Source organism: Pipistrellus hanaki, assembly GCF_964339955.1.
Source record: "Pipistrellus hanaki genome assembly, chromosome: 9".
In the NCBI taxonomy this organism is placed as follows: Eukaryota; Metazoa; Chordata; class Mammalia; order Chiroptera; family Vespertilionidae; genus Pipistrellus; species Pipistrellus hanaki.
Genome location: NC_140511.1, coordinates 62,882,985 through 62,903,571, shown reverse-complemented (window position 1 = coordinate 62,903,571; position 20,587 = coordinate 62,882,985). Strand labels below are relative to the sequence as shown.

General features: G+C 39.8%; 1 protein-coding gene across 6 annotated transcripts in view; it reads left to right on the top strand.

Moving 5' to 3' along the window:
• LOC311628136 (uncharacterized protein) overlaps window positions 1-20,587 on the top strand; it is a 108,970-nt gene that overhangs the window by 27,975 nt on the left and 60,408 nt on the right. For 5 of the 6 annotated variants that reach the window (XM_084895039.1, XM_084895040.1, XM_084895042.1 and 2 more), the window contains one exon: window positions 15,450-15,695. In XM_084895039.1, the coding sequence (XP_084751165.1) occupies window positions 15,478-15,695 (218 nt within the window). In that variant the 5' untranslated portion in view covers window positions 15,450-15,477. Of the gene's footprint in view, window positions 1-12,596; window positions 12,624-15,449; window positions 15,696-20,587 lie in introns of those variants that run through there. The other variant, XM_084895041.1, reaches the window with a different exon arrangement.

The following is a 20,587-nucleotide window of genomic DNA, read 5'->3' as shown; positions in this document are numbered from 1 at the left end:
AATAAAAATAAAATAAGTATAAAGTGCTACAAATAGTTTCTTTACTGGAAGCAAATTAAATTTATATATATATATATATATATATATATATATATATATATATATATATATATATGTATGTATTGATTTCAGAGAGCAAGGGAGAGGGAGAAAGAGATAGAAACATCAATGATGAGAGAAAAAATCATTGATCGTCTGCCTCCTGCATGCCCCTGCACTGGGGACTAAACCCACAACCTGGGCATGTTCCCTGACCGGGAATTGAACCACGACCTCATGGTTCATAGGTCGTCGATTAATCACTGAGCCATGCCAGCTGGGCAAGAAGCAAATGTTTTGTTTTGAGAACTTTCATTGTGTTTTTCTGTGCTTCAAGCAAATTTGTGAGAAAGTTATGAAGACATCTCCTTTAGCCTTAGTCTCTTGATATAGCTAGCCTAACCAATGGGCACAGACAACAGGGGGATGAGAAATGAGGGGGGATGGGGAGGCAATGGGGGAATAAGGACACATATGTACTACCTTAATCAATAAAGAAATTAAAAATAATGTTTTATTAAAAAAAGTAATATGGAGTTTTCTTTGGCTAAAATATTGTTGTTGCTACTCTTAAGGATTTCTTTTTTTTCACCCAACATATCTTATGCCAGTATTTTCTGTGTTGGTATCAATTGATTTTTATCGTCCTAAAGACTTTGACAAGTAAATATTGTAATATTCCATTTTCCATCTCCCTAGTCTTTTTGCCCAATGTTTGATATTTTAAAATATATATTTTATTGAATTTTTACAGAGAGGAAGGGCGAGGGATAGAGAGCTAGAAACGTCGATGAGAGAGAATCATCGACCAGCTGCATCCTGCACGCCCCCTACCGGGGATGTGCCCGCAACCAATGTACATGACCTTGACCGGAATCAAACCTGAGACCTTTCAGTCCACAGGCCGACACTCTATCCACTGAGCCAAACCGGTTTCGGCACAATGTTTGATATTTTAAAAACAGGCTCCCAACCCCCTTTATTTTCATCACATTTCTCTTACCTCTTAACATATGGTCACCATATGTAATGGACCAATTTTGCTCACTCTAATGGTAAATTATTTGGCTGTATCAGTGTGTGATGGATTAAATCAGGGTTTGTGACTATAGGCTTTACATTGGCATATATGAAGATAGCAGTTCTCAGTAGGTGCAGCTTAACAGAGATTTTTCCATTTTGAAAGACATGATTTTTGATGTGTCTGCCATGGTTTTTCCTCCTCTGAAAATAATACCAGGACTGCCCTTATTTTCTTCTCACCTGCAGAAAGAAAAGAGGTTGGTTCCAAGGTAAAGATTTTGGCAGATTCAACACCATCTCATTGGTTACAAAGCCTTTCTGGAAAGCGTGCAATTATTCAGCTTGCACAGCACAATTAGGCAAACGATTCATTTAGTCTCTCTATTGATATTCCATTGCGGAGGGATGAGGGTGGCTCGGGAGATTGGAAATGAGAGCTGTAGCCTTTCCCCTCGACGTCTGTGGTTTGGATCCGTTCAGTGGGGGTAGTAACCACATAGTGTCTCCATCTGATAGCTGTGCGGTGACCCATGTGAAACAGATTGGGGTTTCGGGCCCATGGTGAAGTGGTCACATCTCAACATCCAAGATCCCAGCTGGCAGAAATATGTGAGGATTATACCGACGTGGTTCTATTCAGTTTGTGCTTGAGTGAAATTCATGTTGTGAAAATCCTACTTGCAGTAAAGTGAGCTTTAGAATATCTTTTAAAGCTCTGAGTGAAGGTCTCAGCTTTCTACTGTGTCTGATGAGGAGCACACTTGGCTTGTTTACTTTGGCTCGGAGTCTTTAAGAATCTTTATGGTCAGGTCTCCCAGTTCTCACCCATGTTTGTGAATGCCAGGATAATATATCTCCTCAGAGTTAGTACAAACTGCCTAAAGAAACACGGTACTTGGGTACATCATTCTATTTACATTTTGTAGTGAATCGTGGCACATTTTGGTAGTTTTAGGTTGTACGAGGCCTCTTATGAATAAAACAGATGTGCTTATAAAGTACCATTCGGACCAAAGACATTTCCTAACCTAGGCCTGGGTGTGTGTGTTGATTGACCCTCTGGACTTCTGTAGTATGCTTTTTTATGTTTGTTTGTTTTTTATGAGAGAAAGAGAGGGAGAGAGAGAGAGGAGAAAGAGAGAGAAATCGACCATTTGTCTCCTTACATACCCTCACCTGGGATCTAACCTCAAATCTAGGTATGTGCCCTGACTGGGAATTTAATCGGTGACCTTTTGTGCATGGGAGGAAGCTCAATCAACAGAGCCAGGCCTGCAATATTTTTGTTTTTCAAATCCTAACATTTAACAACCTTTTACACATGTACACACACTTAAACACACACACACACACGTACACACACACATTTACTGGTACTACTTTTTCACCTTTTCTCGTAGGAAGAATCCAGACGTGGACCTCAGATAGATAAGCTTTTCAAAACTGAATGCGATACTTATAACAGGAATACATTCGTGAAAATGCTGGGATGCCATAGTTGCTGCTGACATCTGCATAGCCGGGTGATACTGGTATCCCCAGCTTTTCTAAAGTTTGCCTTCTACCAAGTCACTCTTACGAACTGCCTACATGAGTCCCTGTTTTCCCTAACCCAAAGAAGAATTTTTGCTTTTATGAAACAAGTCAAAAAGGGAAAATAGTGTTCAGTGCTTGTTTGGCAGCAATCCGTTGTAGAGGCATCGCGTGACCCTGAGCAGCCAGCGTGGCCCCGCCAAAGCTCCGTCCCTGGGAACCACACTCAGTATTCTCGGCTTCAAGCCACCATAGCTTTGCCTTGTGTCTTTGAGCATCTGTGCTTTATCTGGATTTATTCTGGGGGGGGCCCAGTAGCAAGATATGCTTCTTTATGCCTCTTTGGCTTTAGAAAGGTTCTAGGTGTGTGACAAGTCACCTTATGGACTCCGTGTCTGGTCAGATCCGTGCGCACCTACCAGCTCTGGCCTGGCGTTGGAGGAAGGGGAGCTGATGGTTGGATTGAAGTGGGCCGTTAGCCTCTTAGTGAAAAACAGGTGCTCACCTCGTTGTAGCTTGTGGTAGTTATTTATCTGTGTTAAAGACAACCGTGGACTCTTACGTTCTCTTGAGTTCCCGTGAGCCACTATGATGAAACTATTTTAAAAGCTTCTTTGCTTTCTTGAGAGGAAAAAAATGAACACACTGGAGAAAGGCATGGGAAAAATGGTAGGCTTGGACTGCTAATCCCTTGACTGTGGATTGAGTCCCTACTCAGAGGTCCAAGGTGGTTTGGAACACAGTGGGCTGGATTTGTGACAGCCCACTTCGTTCACTGCATAGCAAGATGCCAGGGTTGGCTTGTTTCATTACCTGATTAAGGCTTCGTATTTAAACTGCAAGGTATCACTTAAACACAAAACCGAACTGGAAGAGAGTTAAATTGGATCTTTCTGTTGACAAGAAAATTATTAACTCTCATAAACTCATCAGTGAATTGTAGAAACACAGTGGGATGTTTTTCAGCTCCTTTGGCAAAAGCTGTGCCAGTTCTTTTTGCACATTATTCAAGAAGAATCATGTGGGAGGTTATGGAACTGATTCACTGGCTTGCAGGAAGACTGATTTGACTTTAACTTCCTAAGGTTGACAATAAATGCTTTTATCTAGTTTAGAGGAGAAAGGCTTTACCTTTTTTTACCATGACTCATAAATTTCTAAGCAATGCTTTACAATGAGGTTCGGGGGAAAGTGCTACCATCTCTTCTCTTTTAAAGCCATTTTTTTTTTGCCTTCCCCCCCCCCCCCCTCTAAATGATAAGCCTTTTTTTCTCTAAAAGGGCTTGTGTCTTCTTGTCACTCTCTTCTCTGCTCCTTTGCCATTGTTCCTCTATCCTAGCTTCTCTTTTTACATTTTTTCCAATCTTTGTCAGAAGTAACATCTCTTTTGTCTTCCATTCCTCTTCCATTTTTCTGTGAAGATTAAGTTTTTTTCTTGTGTGTTCCCACTGTCGTATTTCTTCTCTGTCCATCCGGAGTAAGTGCTGCTCGTTTTGTGAGCTCATGTTGTTCTAATTCCCTTCTTATCATATCCAAATATCTGAGCCTCACTAATTGCTCCTGGTCCTTAAAAATGTGGGTGTCCTCCGGATAACAACCAATTTTGGAACGGTGCAACTTCAGAAAGTCTAGGTAGTTTATTGCTTTCTTGTAGCTTATTATTTTGCAAGCAAATTTTTTTTGTTGTTTTCTTTCACAATTTATTTCCAGGTCCAATTTTAAAGTGCTAAGATATAACCCGTACTTATTCAATTCTATCCAGGTCCATGCAACCTCATTATTGCTGGTGAAGTAGCCATCTTTGTTTAATCTCCTCAGGATATCTTTGCGTAAATGGTATGCTCTGAATTGTGGATCACGGAGACTATTACATTGATTTCCTAAAAGCCAAAAATAAGGAATAATTGGGTTAAATCCATAAGGAGGACAAAAAAGCCTTCCACTTAACTGTACTTTAGTGTAAAGTATTGCTCCCTGGATCCCAGGCAGCTTGACCCCAAGAAGCAGATCCAGTAGTGAGCTGCTCTGATGCCTGGAAAGATATTTCTCTTGTCTTTCCCCTCTCTCTTCCACATCTCCACACCACTGGCTGTCTTCAGCCAGGCTGCTGGTAGCTGTCCTGGTGGCTGTCCTGGTGGCGGCAACACTGGCAGCCTTGGAGCAGGTGCTGAGGTACAGCTCCATAACAGGCCCCTTGTTTGTTTGTCCCAATGCCTGGCTATGAAAGGTGCAGGTGCAACCCTGGCAAATAGCCTTTGTATTTTTTACCAACACAGAGATGTTCCTGGGAAGCGGTAGGAACCATGCTGAATTCCATTCAGTTGCAAGAGGAAGGAGTGGGATGGGAGACGGGTTGTGGGGAGGCTATGTCACTATAGCAGCCCCCCCTTTAACCTTTGACATAATGTTCCCTAGACTTTTATATTCTCTAAGGACTATTCTTTCTTGCAACACACTGTGGGCAATCAAGGTTCAGATGAACTATACAGACAAGGAGGAGAGGTTGGCACTGGATAGCAGGGTGAGGGAAACACTGTTTTAATTCATACTTGCTGATCGCAGGGACTCCATCACCAAACAGCGTGGCACTCCACTTAATGAAGAGGGAGCATGTTACAGCCTTGATTTTTGTCTAAGACCCTTTCTGTTTCCCATGTTTGCAACCACCACATATTTCAGCTTAGAAAATAATTCAAGTTCAGTATGATCAAAAAGGTTTTTCAACTTGTTAACAACGGCCAGTTATGGAGCTAGCTGTTTGCCAAAGGAAACCTCCTTACCATTCATAACCTGGGCACATACCTCCATTGTAGGCTCCTCCTTGGGCCCTGGCCGGGCGCATGCAGGGGGCAACCAATCAATGTGTTTCTCTCTCACATCGATATTTCTCTCTTCCACTTTCTCTTCCACTCTCTCTAAAAACCAGTAGGAAAATATCCTCGGGTGAGGGTTAAAGAACAACAACAAAAAAACATGGCTCAATTAGATTCCTTTAAAAACATTCCAACAAATATAACTGATCAGAAGGTTTTATAGAACTGCATATTCCCATAAAGTTAAAACACCCGTCCAGAGCATATTAGTGTGCTGCAGAAAATTAACACATGCAAAGTAATGTAAGCACATGGTACTTTAATTTTTTCAGGGGCCCCGGGGTACCGTTATCTGCTCTTTGCTGGGAAATCACTCATCATGTAGCTATTGGGGAAAGGGAGCACTTGGGCTCCTTTTCTGGGAGCAATCCAATGCAGTATGGATATTAATTAAATTTATTAAACAAATAACACAGCGACTCAGGGAAGCAGGGGTCCATCTGCCAGCTCTGCAGACAGATCTCTGCAGAGATGCGAGCTGAATGGTAGTTAAAGCGAAGTTGCCGAGCTCAGCAGATGGGCTCTTGTCTCCAGTGGGGGAGATTTGGTGGCGGTCCAACAACTCTTTTCCCCTCCAGGTTTTTGTTCCTTGCAACTGTGATTGAAGAAGCTCTTCTCTGCCTTTTCCCAGCCTTGTGCCTCTCCCCCCCCCCCCCTTTGTTTATTTGAGCAATGTTTAAATCTGTGTGATTTGTTAGAGAGACAAGTCCCGGCTGATCTCATTTTGTGTGTGTGCTGTAAAGCTCAAGCAGAAAATAATTAGGAAAATGTAATCCCATTGACTTTGCACCCCACTTGTGTACATTGCAGCAACTCAGCCTCATGCCCTGGAATAAAGTCTCTGAGCAGATTCAGATATAGTCAGTATCTCCCTTCTCTGCATTAGGAAGTTCATATTTTTCTGAGGTTCAGATGCTTACTATTCTTAAAATTGTATCTTAGATTGCTTTTAGACCTTTGAAGTAATGCAATTTAAGGATTCTTGTTTGGCTTGTTTTTCCCTCCCCCCTAATGTCTTCATATTCTGTTGTCAAGTATCTGGGTGCCTTAAATTCTAGTTTCTCCTTCACTTGCCATCTGGGATGAAATGTCATATCAAAGTTAGATCAGCACATTTGTGATCGGCTGTGTCTTTTTAAAAAATCACTTTCCCACCTCCCGACCCACCTCTCCCATAAAAAAAGATGGTGAATTTGAAATCTTTCTGTAAAGAAGGACCACTTTGGTTTCAGGTGATTATCACTTCCCAGCATTTGGACCAATTTTAGACAAAAGCCCACTTGGACAGAATTTAATGCTAGGATGTGAGATTTGGTGGAAAATCATCCCTCCACACACACCCCTTTCCCTACCTTTGCAAAAATTATTTTGTAGAAGGTTCTCTCATCTTTGGCTATGTATGTCCCCTCGCCTGGGATCAGTGCCTTCCACAGGAGAGGAGTGGATGGAGGTGGGGGGGGGGGTAGTGGGGGGGCAGGGAGGGGGAGCCGCACAAACCCTGCTAGGCAGAGTGTGTGCTCTTTTGATGGCAAAGTTTTGGACTAAATAGATGTCATCTTGGGCTGAGTCCTGAAGTGCCCTTGCCTTGGAGAGATAAGTTTGGTTTCAGCCAACCTGCCAGTGGGATACTAGTATATTAGCTGAGATAAAGACATCTCTGTGGAATAGAAACTCCTCCAATCAGAACGATCCCCTCCCAACCCCCCAGTTCTGTCGGCAGAGATCTTCTTTGGTTATAGAGTTCAAGGAGAAGAGTTGAATTATGATTATGCCCAGGTGTACTGAGTTTTATGTGAATATAGAGGTCAAATCCTTAATCCAGCTTTGTCAGAAGGACCAACAAATGGGTCCATTTTCCCAGAGCACAACAAAATCTTAGCCAGTAGACCCTCTATCCAAACAGGACAGTCAGTTCATTTCTGCTACAACTGTAGATGTTTGGCCAAGTCCATCCTTGATGTTGGTTCGTATTTATGCTTTTTTGAACTCAACTTGAAACCTGAATTGCTTTGGTTTGTTCAGAGATGCAGAATTTTAGCTGCCATTGTCAGATTGCTCCTCACTGAGATTCAATCTCTCCCTTAGGCCCCACCAGCATTAATAATATGAAGTTCTGTGTTACTATGGCAAATTGTTGGAACTCGGTCAGGAGTGGGGAATGTCTGGCCTGTGTGCTGTCTAAGGCCTGAGATATCATTGGTCTGGCCCTGCCAAGGCATTAGGGGGGGAGTTAATTAAATGTTTGATCAAATATAGCAGGCTAATTTTTAAGTTCACAATTTTGTAGGGCCTGCAAAGGATGCTATAAATATCCAAATGGCCCTTGGCAGAAAAAAGGTTCCCCACCCCTGAATTAGGTGGACATTTTTGTTTTTTTCATTAGAACCCTGCCAACGATTATTGTGAACTCTGAGAGTTATTGTTATAACCCAGTCCTTTATGGAATTTAAAAAGGCTCAGCTCAAAAGATAGTCACGAAGTAGCTGTTGAAAAATGTTTGTTTACTGGTGAATCATAGGTGAACTGCCAATTTATTTCTCTAATTTGTTGGAAGTCAAAATTGGCTGGGGGAGGGGGAGGGGAGGAAGATTCGACAATTTGAATTCATAGGCCATTTACCAGCGTCTGCACTGTCTCTCCTTCCACCCCGGTGTACCTGGACTAATTTTGTTCTCTGATTTAAATCACAATCTAGTTGCTCTGGCATCTCAATTTAAGGGAAGATTGGACGTTGTTTTTCAAAGGAAATTGCAAGTGTTTTACACTTGTCTGAAAACAGATTGTGGCTTCTTTCCCAAGGATAAGCTTAAAAATTATGTATAAATCTTAGGGTTTCATTCTTAGCAAAATGTTTTCAACCCCCTTGTCCACACGTTAGTATACATGAAAAACACAGAGAAAAGAAGCAAGGAAAACAGCCTGACAGACAGTGTGAATATTTCTGATCTGTTTTCTGAGCCTGCCATTCTACAGGACACATTTTGTTTGCTCTGCGGCTTCTAATTGCTTCATTGCAAATTTTGTAGGCAGCCTGGCAATTTGGGATGAAACGTATACAAAAGCTTTTGACTGGGGATTAAGTTTACACTCATCTGTATGGAAACAGAGAGTAGCTTTATAAATAACAATGCATTTTAAAGTACTTGAGAAGAAGAGGTATTTTTCAGAGGTGTTCATTTATTTGGCTTTGGTGTACTTTTTTCTTCCAAGAATTCCAGTGCAAACTTGAAAACTAGGGGCTCTGGACTGAATAACTGGTAAAAGAACAAGGATTGTGAATACCATCACCAGCATTGTATAGTCGCCATCTTCAGAATTAACTGCTGTGGTTATTCACAATATGTCCCTCACTGTCTAGAAAAGGGACTGAAGAACAATGTCTCAGAATGAAGAAACCCAGGCCCGGCAGCCCAGCTCCTAAGATGAAAAGGAAGGTTCATGGTCATTGTCATCCTTACTGATCACAGAGCCCATTTCCCATGTCTCAGTCTTATTTCTGGGACCACGTCTGGAGCTTTTTATAATCCTGGATGGAAGAATATTGATTGATTATTGGTTTGATTTGCACTTGGCTTCTAGGAGCTGAGGGGAACAACCCTTTAGGTTGTGGCCTCTGGCCAAATGAGTCTTTTCCGTTCTGGAATCCCTTATCTTAGTGATGCTTTAGGTCACTGCCTTCGGTTCTTATAATCTAGTCTTCTGAGGTTGAGCTGACAGGAGAGGAGGGCCTTCTGATGGCTAGCATGATTCTTTTGTTCATATTCTACAGTAGATTTTAATTCGAATTCAGAGTCATACATTTGGAATTGAATTTATAAGACATCCAGCCCATCTCCCTCACAGTGATAATCCGTGTTGGAGGGGGGACTTTAGGGTGAGTGTATGGATTTATGCTGCTTGTCAACTTGTAACAACAGGCAGTGTACCCCCACATTGTTGTAGCTTAAAAATTATGTATAAATCTTAGGGTTTCATTCTTAGCAAAATGTTTTCAACCCTTTTGTCCACACGTTAGTATTTTGTGAATTTTAAATGTTTTGGATGTTAGAAACGTACTTCTTATACCAGCGATTTTCAACCTTTTTCATCTCATGGTACACATAAACTGATTACTAAAATTCCGTGGCACCCGATTATGTGTTTTGTACCCAAACTCCCAGGCAAAACATCACAAAGATTAGTTGTTGGGGGTAATTACTTAACATCTTCTAGCATCAATTTCTTCATCTTTAAAATGAAAATTGATATGCCATAAAAATTAAATGGCATGATGTATGCAACGGGCTTGGCATGGGAGCTGGCACATATAAGTGGGTACAATACACATAATTTATTTGTCATAGATCTACAATCATTATAACGTTTCTAGTTTCAGGTAAATACATTTCATAATAAAACACAATTTTAAAAATCAGTGAAGTGATCGTTTGAGTCATGTGGCCAGACTTGAGATACCCAAGGAGTTAGATTAGTCAAAATTCTTCTTGGAGCACAAACCAAGTACTTTGGGAAATGGCACTAATTTTGTTATACTTATTCAGTGTAATGTTTCAGTAGATCAATATTCTGTGATTCAAAAAGCCCAAGATTATCTGATATTCCTAAAAGTCCTAGGCATAAATTTGGCCTGTAAGTAAATTTGATTCTTATATAGATCTCTTAACTTCTTGCTATTCCCTGGTCCTATTCTGACTCCAATGCTGACCAAATATTATCTCCTTGCAGCTTTTGGTCTCACAAAGGACAAGTTAAATAGGGTGAAGTGCTTATGCAAATTTATCACCCCTTCGAAAAAAGGGCTTTCTTCTATTTTGAGATTTTTAAAAATATATATTTTATTGATTTTTTGCAGAGAGAAAAAGAGAGAAATAGAGAGTTAGAAACATCGATGAGAGAATCATCGATCAGCTGCCTTTTGCACACCCGCTACTGGGGATGTGCCCGCAACCAAAGGACATGCCCTTGACCAGCATTGAACCCGGGACCCTTCAGTCCGCAGGCTGATGCTCTATCCACTGAGCCAAACCGGTTTCGGCTATATTGAGATTTTTGTTGGTAAATTCAGCAACCATTTTTAGAGAGCAATTGACCTGAGAAAATTTAAAATTTTTATCACATACTAAAATGTGGCCTTTGTTTACTTAAACATTATGCAACCTAAGGGTAAAACACACTGCTAGGGCCCTTTAAATTTTTTTTGTTAGATTTTTTAAATTCAACTCTAAAGACAATTCAAGTGAGAAACTTTAGTGCATTGATTTTGTTCTTTGAGTCATTGCACTGTAATTAGCTGAGTTGCATTTTAAATGTAGCAGGAGAACATCTTTCTTGTCTGTTTATGTCAGGAAAAAATGGCTAATGAGCACTTATCAAAAAGATGAACATTTTTTCATTAGATTAAGTAAAATCAAAATAGATTTATAATGTATTATTATATTTCGGCTTGGAATAAATTGAGCAAAATAGCTAATATCTTTCTTCACAGCTTCCTGAGAATTTATTTGCATGGTAGGATCTTCCTCCCCACTCACTTAGGCTTCAGGAAAGTGGCTATTTTCTTTGTGGAGTCAGAGCTCATTCCAAAGGATTAGGAAAGCTCTTAATATTATTTGTAAAATCGGAGCATGAAGCAGGTGTCAACATGTGTTTTCTTTGGATTATGCCACTGAGCTTTGCTATTTAATGCGGTTCTTTAAAGTTATTTTTTTAAAAATTACTTCCCTCGACTTTCTCATAGTGGTCAGTCAAAATGCCACCTGATACTCAATATCACTCATGCAGAGGTTTCTTCTATTTTGAGATTTTTGTATGTGTTCAAATGGGTGAATATTAGCTTTGTGTCACCAAAAGGTACAGATGATGAAGGTTGATTCCTTAGGGAAAACAACGCAAAAATGTACAAGTTTAAGAACTTTCTCCTTTAAATGTTATTTAGATGGCAGGTTATTTTCAGGTCAGCAAGGATTCTAAGTCAGTACTTGTGCTTCCACTATGTGGGAGTTAAGTCTGTCTTCATCAGTATCTGTTTGGGGCTATATACATATGCACATATCCAGAAAGCAACCAATATAACAGGGCCTTATGTGAATAAAGAAGAGTCTTGACTTCTTCAAGTTTTATGAATTTGTATTAGGGTGAGTGTACAAGAGATAAATTCTCTGAATAATGAGAGAGAGAGAGAGAGAGAGAGAGAGAGAGAGAGAGAGAGAGAGAGAGAGAGAGAGAGAAAGAGAAACTCCAGACATTAGAAATTTAACTTGTTTTCCTATAATTTCTCTCCATGTAGCACATTTTTGGGAAAAAATTTAATTGAAGAATAATACATTTATAAGAGAATAAGCTTGATTAATTTCTACAAAGTAACATACCTATGTAAACACTGACTAGACTGCAGGGTAGGATATCACTAACAGTACAGAAGCCTCCTTTGTGCCATTCCCAGTCATGGTCCCTAGCCACAGTAACCATCTTCTGATTGCTATCACAGATTACTTATGTCATGCCCCTAATTCCTTGAACATTCCTTACTTTCTGGCACAATGAGATGTTCCAGGGTCACCTTTTACTTTATCTGCTCCTGCCTTGGGATCAGTCATTTCTTCAAAAAGCCCTGGCTCCATTTTGTGTAGAATGGTATTTAGAAAATAAGATCTGGACACTAAATGTGCTTATCCTGCTGCTAGAATGCCATAGGGCTGTAAAGGGCAAGAAAAAGAGGGCTGTCTCTATCTCTATCCCTGACCCACACATTCATACCAGACTCCCAAATCTTACCTAACATTTGAAGTTCATTCTGATCTTTCTCTTTCCTATGTTGGCAAGTCCTTTTAGTAAGTGAGAAATCTGGCTGAAATATACTCAGTGTACTTACTCATTTGCCCAGGCTTAGATCTTGTCACTGTAAAAAACATATCTACTAACCAGTGTTCAGATTTTTGTCTTTGAGGGTGTATAGTCAAAACTCTGTACTCAAAAGTAGTTATTTTTTCTCTTCTGTGTAATTATGTTTTCCATTAGACATATAGTTAGGCTCATTTGTTTCTGTTTGTATTCCATTTTAGGTGTCTTTCCCCTCCATCTTAAATGGAGGGTAAATAAAACTAATTTAATTTAAATTCTTATTCTTCTTCATCATCATCATCATCATCATCTTGGGTGAGTATATAAAACATCAAAGCTCCCCAAATGAAAATTACACAAAAAGCTGTATTCGGAGGAGTGTTACTCCCCCCCGCCTCTCCCCAATCTACTCATTAGTTTCTGGTTCAACTTTCCTGAATTGCTTTTTGTAAATGTAAATCAATACCTTTATATTATCTTATTTCTCCTTTTTTCTTATACAAAAATTAGCATACTATATATAGTCTTTTGCACTTTGCTTTTTTGATTGACAACCAAGATTTCCATATCACATATTCTTTCATTTTCATGTACAGCTGCATAGTATACCATTGTGTGAATATATCATAGTTTATTCAACCAATGTCTTATGTTTTCCCCCCCAATGTTTTTTCATTAAAAGCACTGATGTACCATGTTCATATGTGTTTTTGTACTAGTGAAGGTGTATCTTCAAGGTAACTTTAGATGTGGGCAAAAGGTAGACTCACTTATGGTTTTGTTAGATTTTGTTAAATTCTTCTCCCATAAGGCGGGACACTCCCACCAGCAATGTATGAGTGTCTTTTCCCTTGTGTTTTTGTCAAGAGAATGTGTTGTCAAGCTGTGTAATTTTTAACAAATCTAATCATTGAGAAAAGGTATCTCAGCATAGTTATAATTTTCATTTTTTTATTATGCCTGAAATTGTCCATCTTTTTATATGTTTAAAATTCATTTAAAAATCTGTATTTGTGAATTGTATGTGACCTTTGCTTAATTTTTATTGTTTTTTTTTTTTATCTTTCCTCCTTCATTTTTGAGTTCTTTATGTATTTGGGATGTATAATCTCCCTTTATCTTTGATGCCTGTTAATCATAGTTATTTTAAAATCAGTGTGAGTCTGTGGGACTATTCTATTGTTTTTTTTCTTTTGGGTTTTAGTCATTTGTTCTTCTTTCCTAATAGGCCTGGAGGTTTTTGACTGAATGTTAGACTTTGTGTCTAAAAAGTTGTGGAGTCTCTGGATGGTGCTGCTTTCCTGCAGAGATGCTTTAGGTTTCCACTGGCTTGTCCATTTAGGGTTTGCTCTCACTCTAAGGAAGTGGCCCTTTTGGAGTTGAAATTGAAAGTCTGGGGTCTTTACTTTCCTCCATGGCAGTCCCCAGCACAGTGAGACTCCTGTTTTCTTCCTAGATTTGTAGCCTTGTAGCAGTTGCTTTCTTCTGGTCTCTCTGTCTCATTGGAGCACCTGCAGCTTAGGAGTCAGCAAATGCCTTCGGGGAAATTTGCACTACAAGGCTCACTTCTCTGCAGCTCACTCTCCTCCAGGATGTTGGCCTTTCAATTTTTGTCAGCTCTTCCAACACAGCAAGACCACTGCAAGCGCTAGGTTGCTGTTATCTCTTCAGCCTTTATTCCCCACATAGTAAGTTGGCAAATACCCTGGTGAGAAACAACAGTAGCAAGTGTAAGCTCACTGCAGTGTGTTACCCGGTCCCCAGGGGTGCAACCTATAAAGTCCCCGCTACCTGGTTATTTCCTCACACCTTCACAGAGCTCTTCTTTTACATTTTATCTCACTTTTATAGTTCACAAACAGAAGGCTTGTTCTAATACTAGTAATTCTATCACAGGTGGTAGCAGTAGACATATTTCCACTTAGCACATTTCATTAAATTTATATGGAAATGAGAGAACACAGTCAAATTGACAGAGCATTTAAAAATTGACAAGGAAATTGGCCACTGCTGGGGTGGTATAAATAGGTACCACCTTTCTGGAGGGCATTAGTTTATATCAAAATCCTTAACAGTTTATTTGCCCTTTGACCCAGCAATTCTGCTTTTAGATAATTATTTTAAGAAAATAATCACGTGTTTGTGTAAAGGTTTATTTACAAAAATTCCAATCCGAGTCAACAAAATTGGAATCATAATCCTCAGTGTGCAATAAAGGATTTTGTAAATTGTGGTGCTTTGATAAATTGTAATAAAATGGAATTCAACATTACAAATGATGTAGGAGAATATTTAAATATATCAATAATCTATTATTAAGCACAAAAGGTTATAAAACAACTGTGTTGTATGGTCCAATTTAAGAATATTTACAAAGATATATAAATATAAAGCTATAATAATGCATATGGAAGTGTTAACAGCTGGAATTGTTCGGTTGTTGTTTCTTTTCCCCATTTGTTCATGCATATTTAAAAATTCTATAGGGCAATACTTTTGTTCTGAAAGAAAATTAATGCCCCAAAGAAACTTAGTCAATAGGCCCATTTGATAAAGTTTTCTAGCAAACGTTTTATTTCTGTTCCGTTCTCCTTAGCTCATTCTTTATGTGCTTAGTAGTAGTACAGATTTTGTCAGAATCAGAACGCTCTTTGAAAATACTTTGTGGAACAGAAGACCTCCATAAAAATTCCCACTAGTCAAATTCAAACAAAAGCTTCATTTGTTTTCATTAGTGTGTGCCAAAGCCTTTTTAGTAGGAGTCCTTTAAAAAGTAAATAGGTTTGGCCCTGGCTAGGTAGCTTAGTTAGTTAGAGTGTTGCTCCAATACACCAATGTTGTGGGTTTGGTCCCAGTCAGGGCACATACAAGAATCAACCAATAAATCCATACACAAGTGGAACAACAAGACGATGTATTTCTCTCTCTCTCTCCCCCTTCCTTTCTCTCAAACAAATTACAATAACAAAAACAGTAAATAGGTTTGTGACAAGGACCTGGACTTTCAGGAAAGATTTATTTCTTAGGGGAAAAAACTTTAATTTCCTTTAGAAACCAATGATCAAAATGTAATGCAATCACCTTTGTGAAGCTAAAGATTTATGCAGACCATTTTATCCTGTGCTGCTCTTTTTCTTGAAGGTACCCTTCAAGGCAACCATCACCAACTATGGCCTCTTGGGTTTTGAGGATGCTTCCCAGGAATATCCGTTCCTTGACTACATCATCAGAGAACCAGCGGGTTGAAGACTGTCATCGTCACCAGGAGGCCTATGGATACTTCTTGCCTATCCAGACGAGGTGGCAGGACAATGACCAGTATGGCCACGTGAACAATGTCGTGTACTACAGCTATTTCGACACCATTATCAACCACTACCTGATCAGGTAGGCTTGGGTTCTGCAGCCCCACATCCTCACGTTAACCCTCTGGGAGTTCAGGCAGGGCATTTTGGGAAGAGATTCCTTCCATTTTCCTCTGCTAGCACACCTCTTTCATTGAGTCACTGTAAGTCAGATTATTCCAGAGGAGAACAGGAGGACTGACATGTGAGTGAGGCAAGTGTTATCCTGCTGCTCCTGCAGCCTCAGGTGTACTGTGTCTTGGTCCTTTGGACTAAACTGTCAGCAAATGTGCAGGCGTTGAATCTCAAATAATCACCCACACAACAAGCCAGGTAATATTCAGACCCTGGGCAACTTGAGCAGACAAAACACCTGCCCTCAAGGCCTTTTTGTGAGACAAGCAGCTGCTGTCCCCATTGAAGGCACATAAGGGGTGGCTGAGAGAGTACAGATATAAAGACATTTGTTATAGTTGCCGAATGTCCTCAAGACATGATTACCATCCTATAGGTATGTTTGCAAGTTTGGTTAGTCTAATTCTCTATGTGAGAGATTGCACGGTATAGACAGATCTGCATAAATCCTCGCTTTGTCTTGCGTTGGCTATGCAGTTTTGATCAAATTATTTAGCCTTATTGAATCTTCTGTAAAAATAGCTCACATTTACTAAGAGCTTTCTTTGGGTCTAGCATTGTGAGACATTTTACACAGATTTTCTTATTTAATCCCAAGACAGCTCAGTGGGAGAGTAGCAGAATTTCAGTACGCTGCCTGGATCTCCTGCCTATACCTTTTTGAGGCACACTAGCCTGCCGTCTGTCAGCACCAACATTTGTCTGCCTAAGGACGATTTCTGGCCACCAGAGCTCCTTGGGAAGTTAGGCCAAAAGTACAAGGAATTAATGCCTCCTGGAAGCATCCTGCAGTCACTGACTGATAGGAGTTGGTGTATAAATACCCCAGCATCCTCACCTCTTGAATATCTGTGATCACTTTACACAGATTCCCAGGCATCCCTAGTGGGACTAAGCTCACATTCTCAGATTGGTCCCTTAAAAAAAAGGTAGATAAAATTTACATAACATAAAGTCTACTGTTTTAGCTATTATATAGTGTGCAGTTCAGTAGCTTTTAGTATATTCAAAATATTGTGTGACCATCACCACTAATTTCAGAACATTTCTATCACACACCTCTTCCCCCCCCCCCCGCAAAAAAACAAACAAACTACTAAATCCATTCTTATTAGCAATCACTCTTAAGTTCCCTTTCCTCCCATCTCCTGACAACCATGACTCTATCTTCTGTCTCTATAGATTTACCAATTCTGGACACTTCATATGAATATGATCATACAATATGTGGTTCTCTGTATCTGGCTTCTTTCACTTAGTATGATGTTTTCAAGATTGATCCATATTTTAACATATGTCAATATTTTGCTTCTTTTTATGGCTGGATGACAGTGCATTATATGGGTATACCAATTTGTTTATTCATCAGTTGATGGATATTTGGATTACTTTCATTTTTTGGCTATTATGAATAATGGTATTTTGTGTTCAAGTTTTTGTATGGACATCTTTTAAATTCTTTTGGGCATATATAAGAATCTCTTTCACGGCCCGCGTGGAAAGAGTTCCAGTTCAGGGTTCGGGTTCTGGAGAAGGGCCGCACACAAATGAAGAGACTTGATACTTGAAGAAATTCAACTTGGAAATATGGGGGGCCAGGAGATAGTCCAACTCTAGTGCGAGAACTACTACTGCTCTGGGCCTGCCATCCCCTTTTATTGAGGCTTTGGGGAAAACATCTTAGGCAACATAAACAGAAATTTAAATGTAGTCCTTAGGCAGGAAATAACAGAAATTTACACAGGACAAACAAGGTAGAGGCTGCTTCAGCTAACAATATCTCAACTAAAGGTTAAAGCAATTAAGGTTGTTGACCAGCCTTCCTGGCTTCCTTTCAACATCTCTTTTTTAGTGAAACTGATTTGTTTTCTAGCAGGCATATACCTAGCATTGAGTTGCTGGGTCTTATGGTAACTATGTTTAACTTGTTGAGTAACTGTCAAACTTTCCCACAATGGTTGTATTGTTTACATTACCACCAGATAATTACCACATCCTTACCAACATTTGTTATTATCTTTTTTATTACGGCCATCCTGGGGTGTGTGAAGTGGTAGCTCATTTTGGTTTGGATGATGATTAATGATGTTGAGAGTCTTTCCATGTGCTTATTGGCCTTTGGTGTATTGTCTTCAGAAAAATACTGAATCAGATTATTTTCCCATTTTTCAATTAGATTATTTGTATTTTTATTATTGGATTGTAATAGTTCTTTTTTTATTCTAGGCACTAGACTCTTATCACATAAGATTTATAAATACTTTCTGCCATTCTGTGGTTTTTCTTCATCCTTTGACCCAGAAAACTTTTTAATTTTTATGACAAAGTGGTAACTTTTAAATTAGCAAATACTTCTTTATTGGCAACGCTCCTTTCCTGTCCCTTTCTCACTCCTGCAAGAATCTAAATCTAAATCTAAAAAAAACAAAACAAAAAAAACCAACCCTGATAATTCTTAAATCATGGATTTGCTGTGTCAGGAAACTTAAACTTCCTCCAAAAGGTTATGCATAGAACAACTTTTACTTGGAAAGTGCCTGGTTGTCCCTTGGTGACATGTGGTCCCGAATCTTCACATTAATTTTGATTTGTGTGTGCCTGTCAGTAATTCCTCTAGAAGTTTATTATTAATAAAATTTTCAACTCTCACTTTAGCTTTTAGGAGAATGTGCTTTATACCTTGAAATCCACAGGAAGAAGTAAAAACAGTAAGGCTCCTTGTAATTCCACATTATTTGTCACATAGGGAAACTTAATGGTGAATTTTTCAACTCTCTCTAGTGCTACTCACTTGTTTTTTAAGGAAGAGCCTTGTAACTTCTTTGGATTGATTCTTAGGAATCATATCAATGCAGTTGGGACCTAGTGGTATGTATTAGTCAGTTCAGGTTGCTATAACAGAATACCATAGACTGGTATTAACAACAGATATTTATTTCTCATAGTTCTGCAGTATGGGAAGTCCAGATCAGGGTACCAGAATGGTTGTGTTCTGATGAGGGCCCTCTTCCTGGTTTGCAGACAGCCACCTTCTTGCTCTAGCCTCACATGGTCAAGAGAATAAGCTCCAGTCTTTCTATCTTCTTATTAGGACATTAATCCCATCATGGAGACTCTAGCATCATGACCTCATCTAAACCTAATTAATTTCCAAAGGCTTTACCTCTTAAATACCATCCCATTGGGAGTTAAGTCTCAATATATGAATTTTGGGGAACACAGACACGTAGCTCATAACAGGATTTTATGGCTTTTGAATGTGTCCCATTAGTGAATGGAGCTTCTAGAAAGATGAAGTGCAAAAAATTCTTATCCAGTGGAGAGTGTGGGCGTAGTGATGGGGGTTGGCAGCATGAATTCCTATCAGGATAGAAAGTGTCCCATCTCATGAAGAAGTTTGCAGGTATTACACATTGATTCCAAAATTGTGAAAACACCCTGGCTGTTGTGGCCAGGGACTTCCTAGTCAGGACAAAAAAGTGGTTTACCTTTCTACTTTTGCTAAGAGATCTGAGGATTCTTTTTAACAGGTTGCTCACTGACTGTCAGAAGCCCAGCCAGCCCCACATAAAGGTGTGAGAATTTCGCCAGCCACTGTGAGGAAGGGCAGCTGGTCACGCCCAAGCAATGCATCTCAGCCAGGCTGGCACACTCACCTCCTTCCACCAGGCTTTTCAGGATGAGTGAGCAGCGCTGTGCATGCGCCAAGAACCCATGGGATAATCAATGATGAAAATCCTCCTTGGAGAGGGGGTTTCTCCAGGAGAGGAGACCAGGGAGTGTGGAAGGCATGGCGAGGAAGGGTGAGAGAGACAGCAGAAGAGGCCACAGCCTGCCCAAAGTTCCCATCACTTTGACACGCGGAAGGGGTTAAGTCATTCTTGAATAGTTTATTGCTCATCGATTGCAATTAAATATGTTTATATTAAATTATGTTTTGTAATTAATGTAAAATCCTGTAGCTTATGCTGTTATTAGAACCAGATGCTGAAGTACCAACAATATTTCAACGTGACTGTGCTGGCTCGCCAGCTGTCTAACTGTAATTACTTTAATCTCAGCTTGTTATCTAATTATCACCTTTGTAAAGAGAAAAGTACTCTCTAATGCTTCATGATTGTTTCAGATGATGATGAAGAGCAGGGAACAGCTGTCAGAGATCTGGGCCCTGCTTATCACAATGAAGGAACTTATCCTGAAGCCTGTTCTGGGCCAAATTCTGAAAAAGATATCTCAGGCGGGAACAGGGGACTGGCCAGTCAGGGGAGACAGTTGGCCTGGTGGTGGTGAAGGGGGTGGCCCCTGTAGATAAACGGTCAGGTGACACCTGCCTCCTACCGTGATAGCGGGGGAACAAGTTACTTGGTTAAGCCACAGTTGCCACATCTGTAACACGGAGACAACAATAAAAATAGCATCTATCTCAGAGGATTGGTGTGACAATTGAATGAGACCATGCGTGGGAAGCCCCCAGCACAGTACTTGATGAAATGCACATACTTAGTAAACATTAACTATTGTTCTTCCTTAAAAAAAAAAAAAATCAGTGTTGGGTTTTCTGCATTTCCAGATCAATTCATTTTCCAAATTATGTTTAAGTTCTGTCCTTTTGGGACTGAAATTTACCTTTGCATTGCTTATTCAAAAATGGTCTACCAAACCAGTCAAGAGTATAAACAAGAATTGTCAGGGATGCTGAAACTGGTTTGGCTCAGTGTATGCGAACTGAAAGGTGGTTGCAGGCACATCCCCAGTAGGGGGTGTGCAGGAGGCAGCTGGTCGATGTTTTCTCTCTCATCG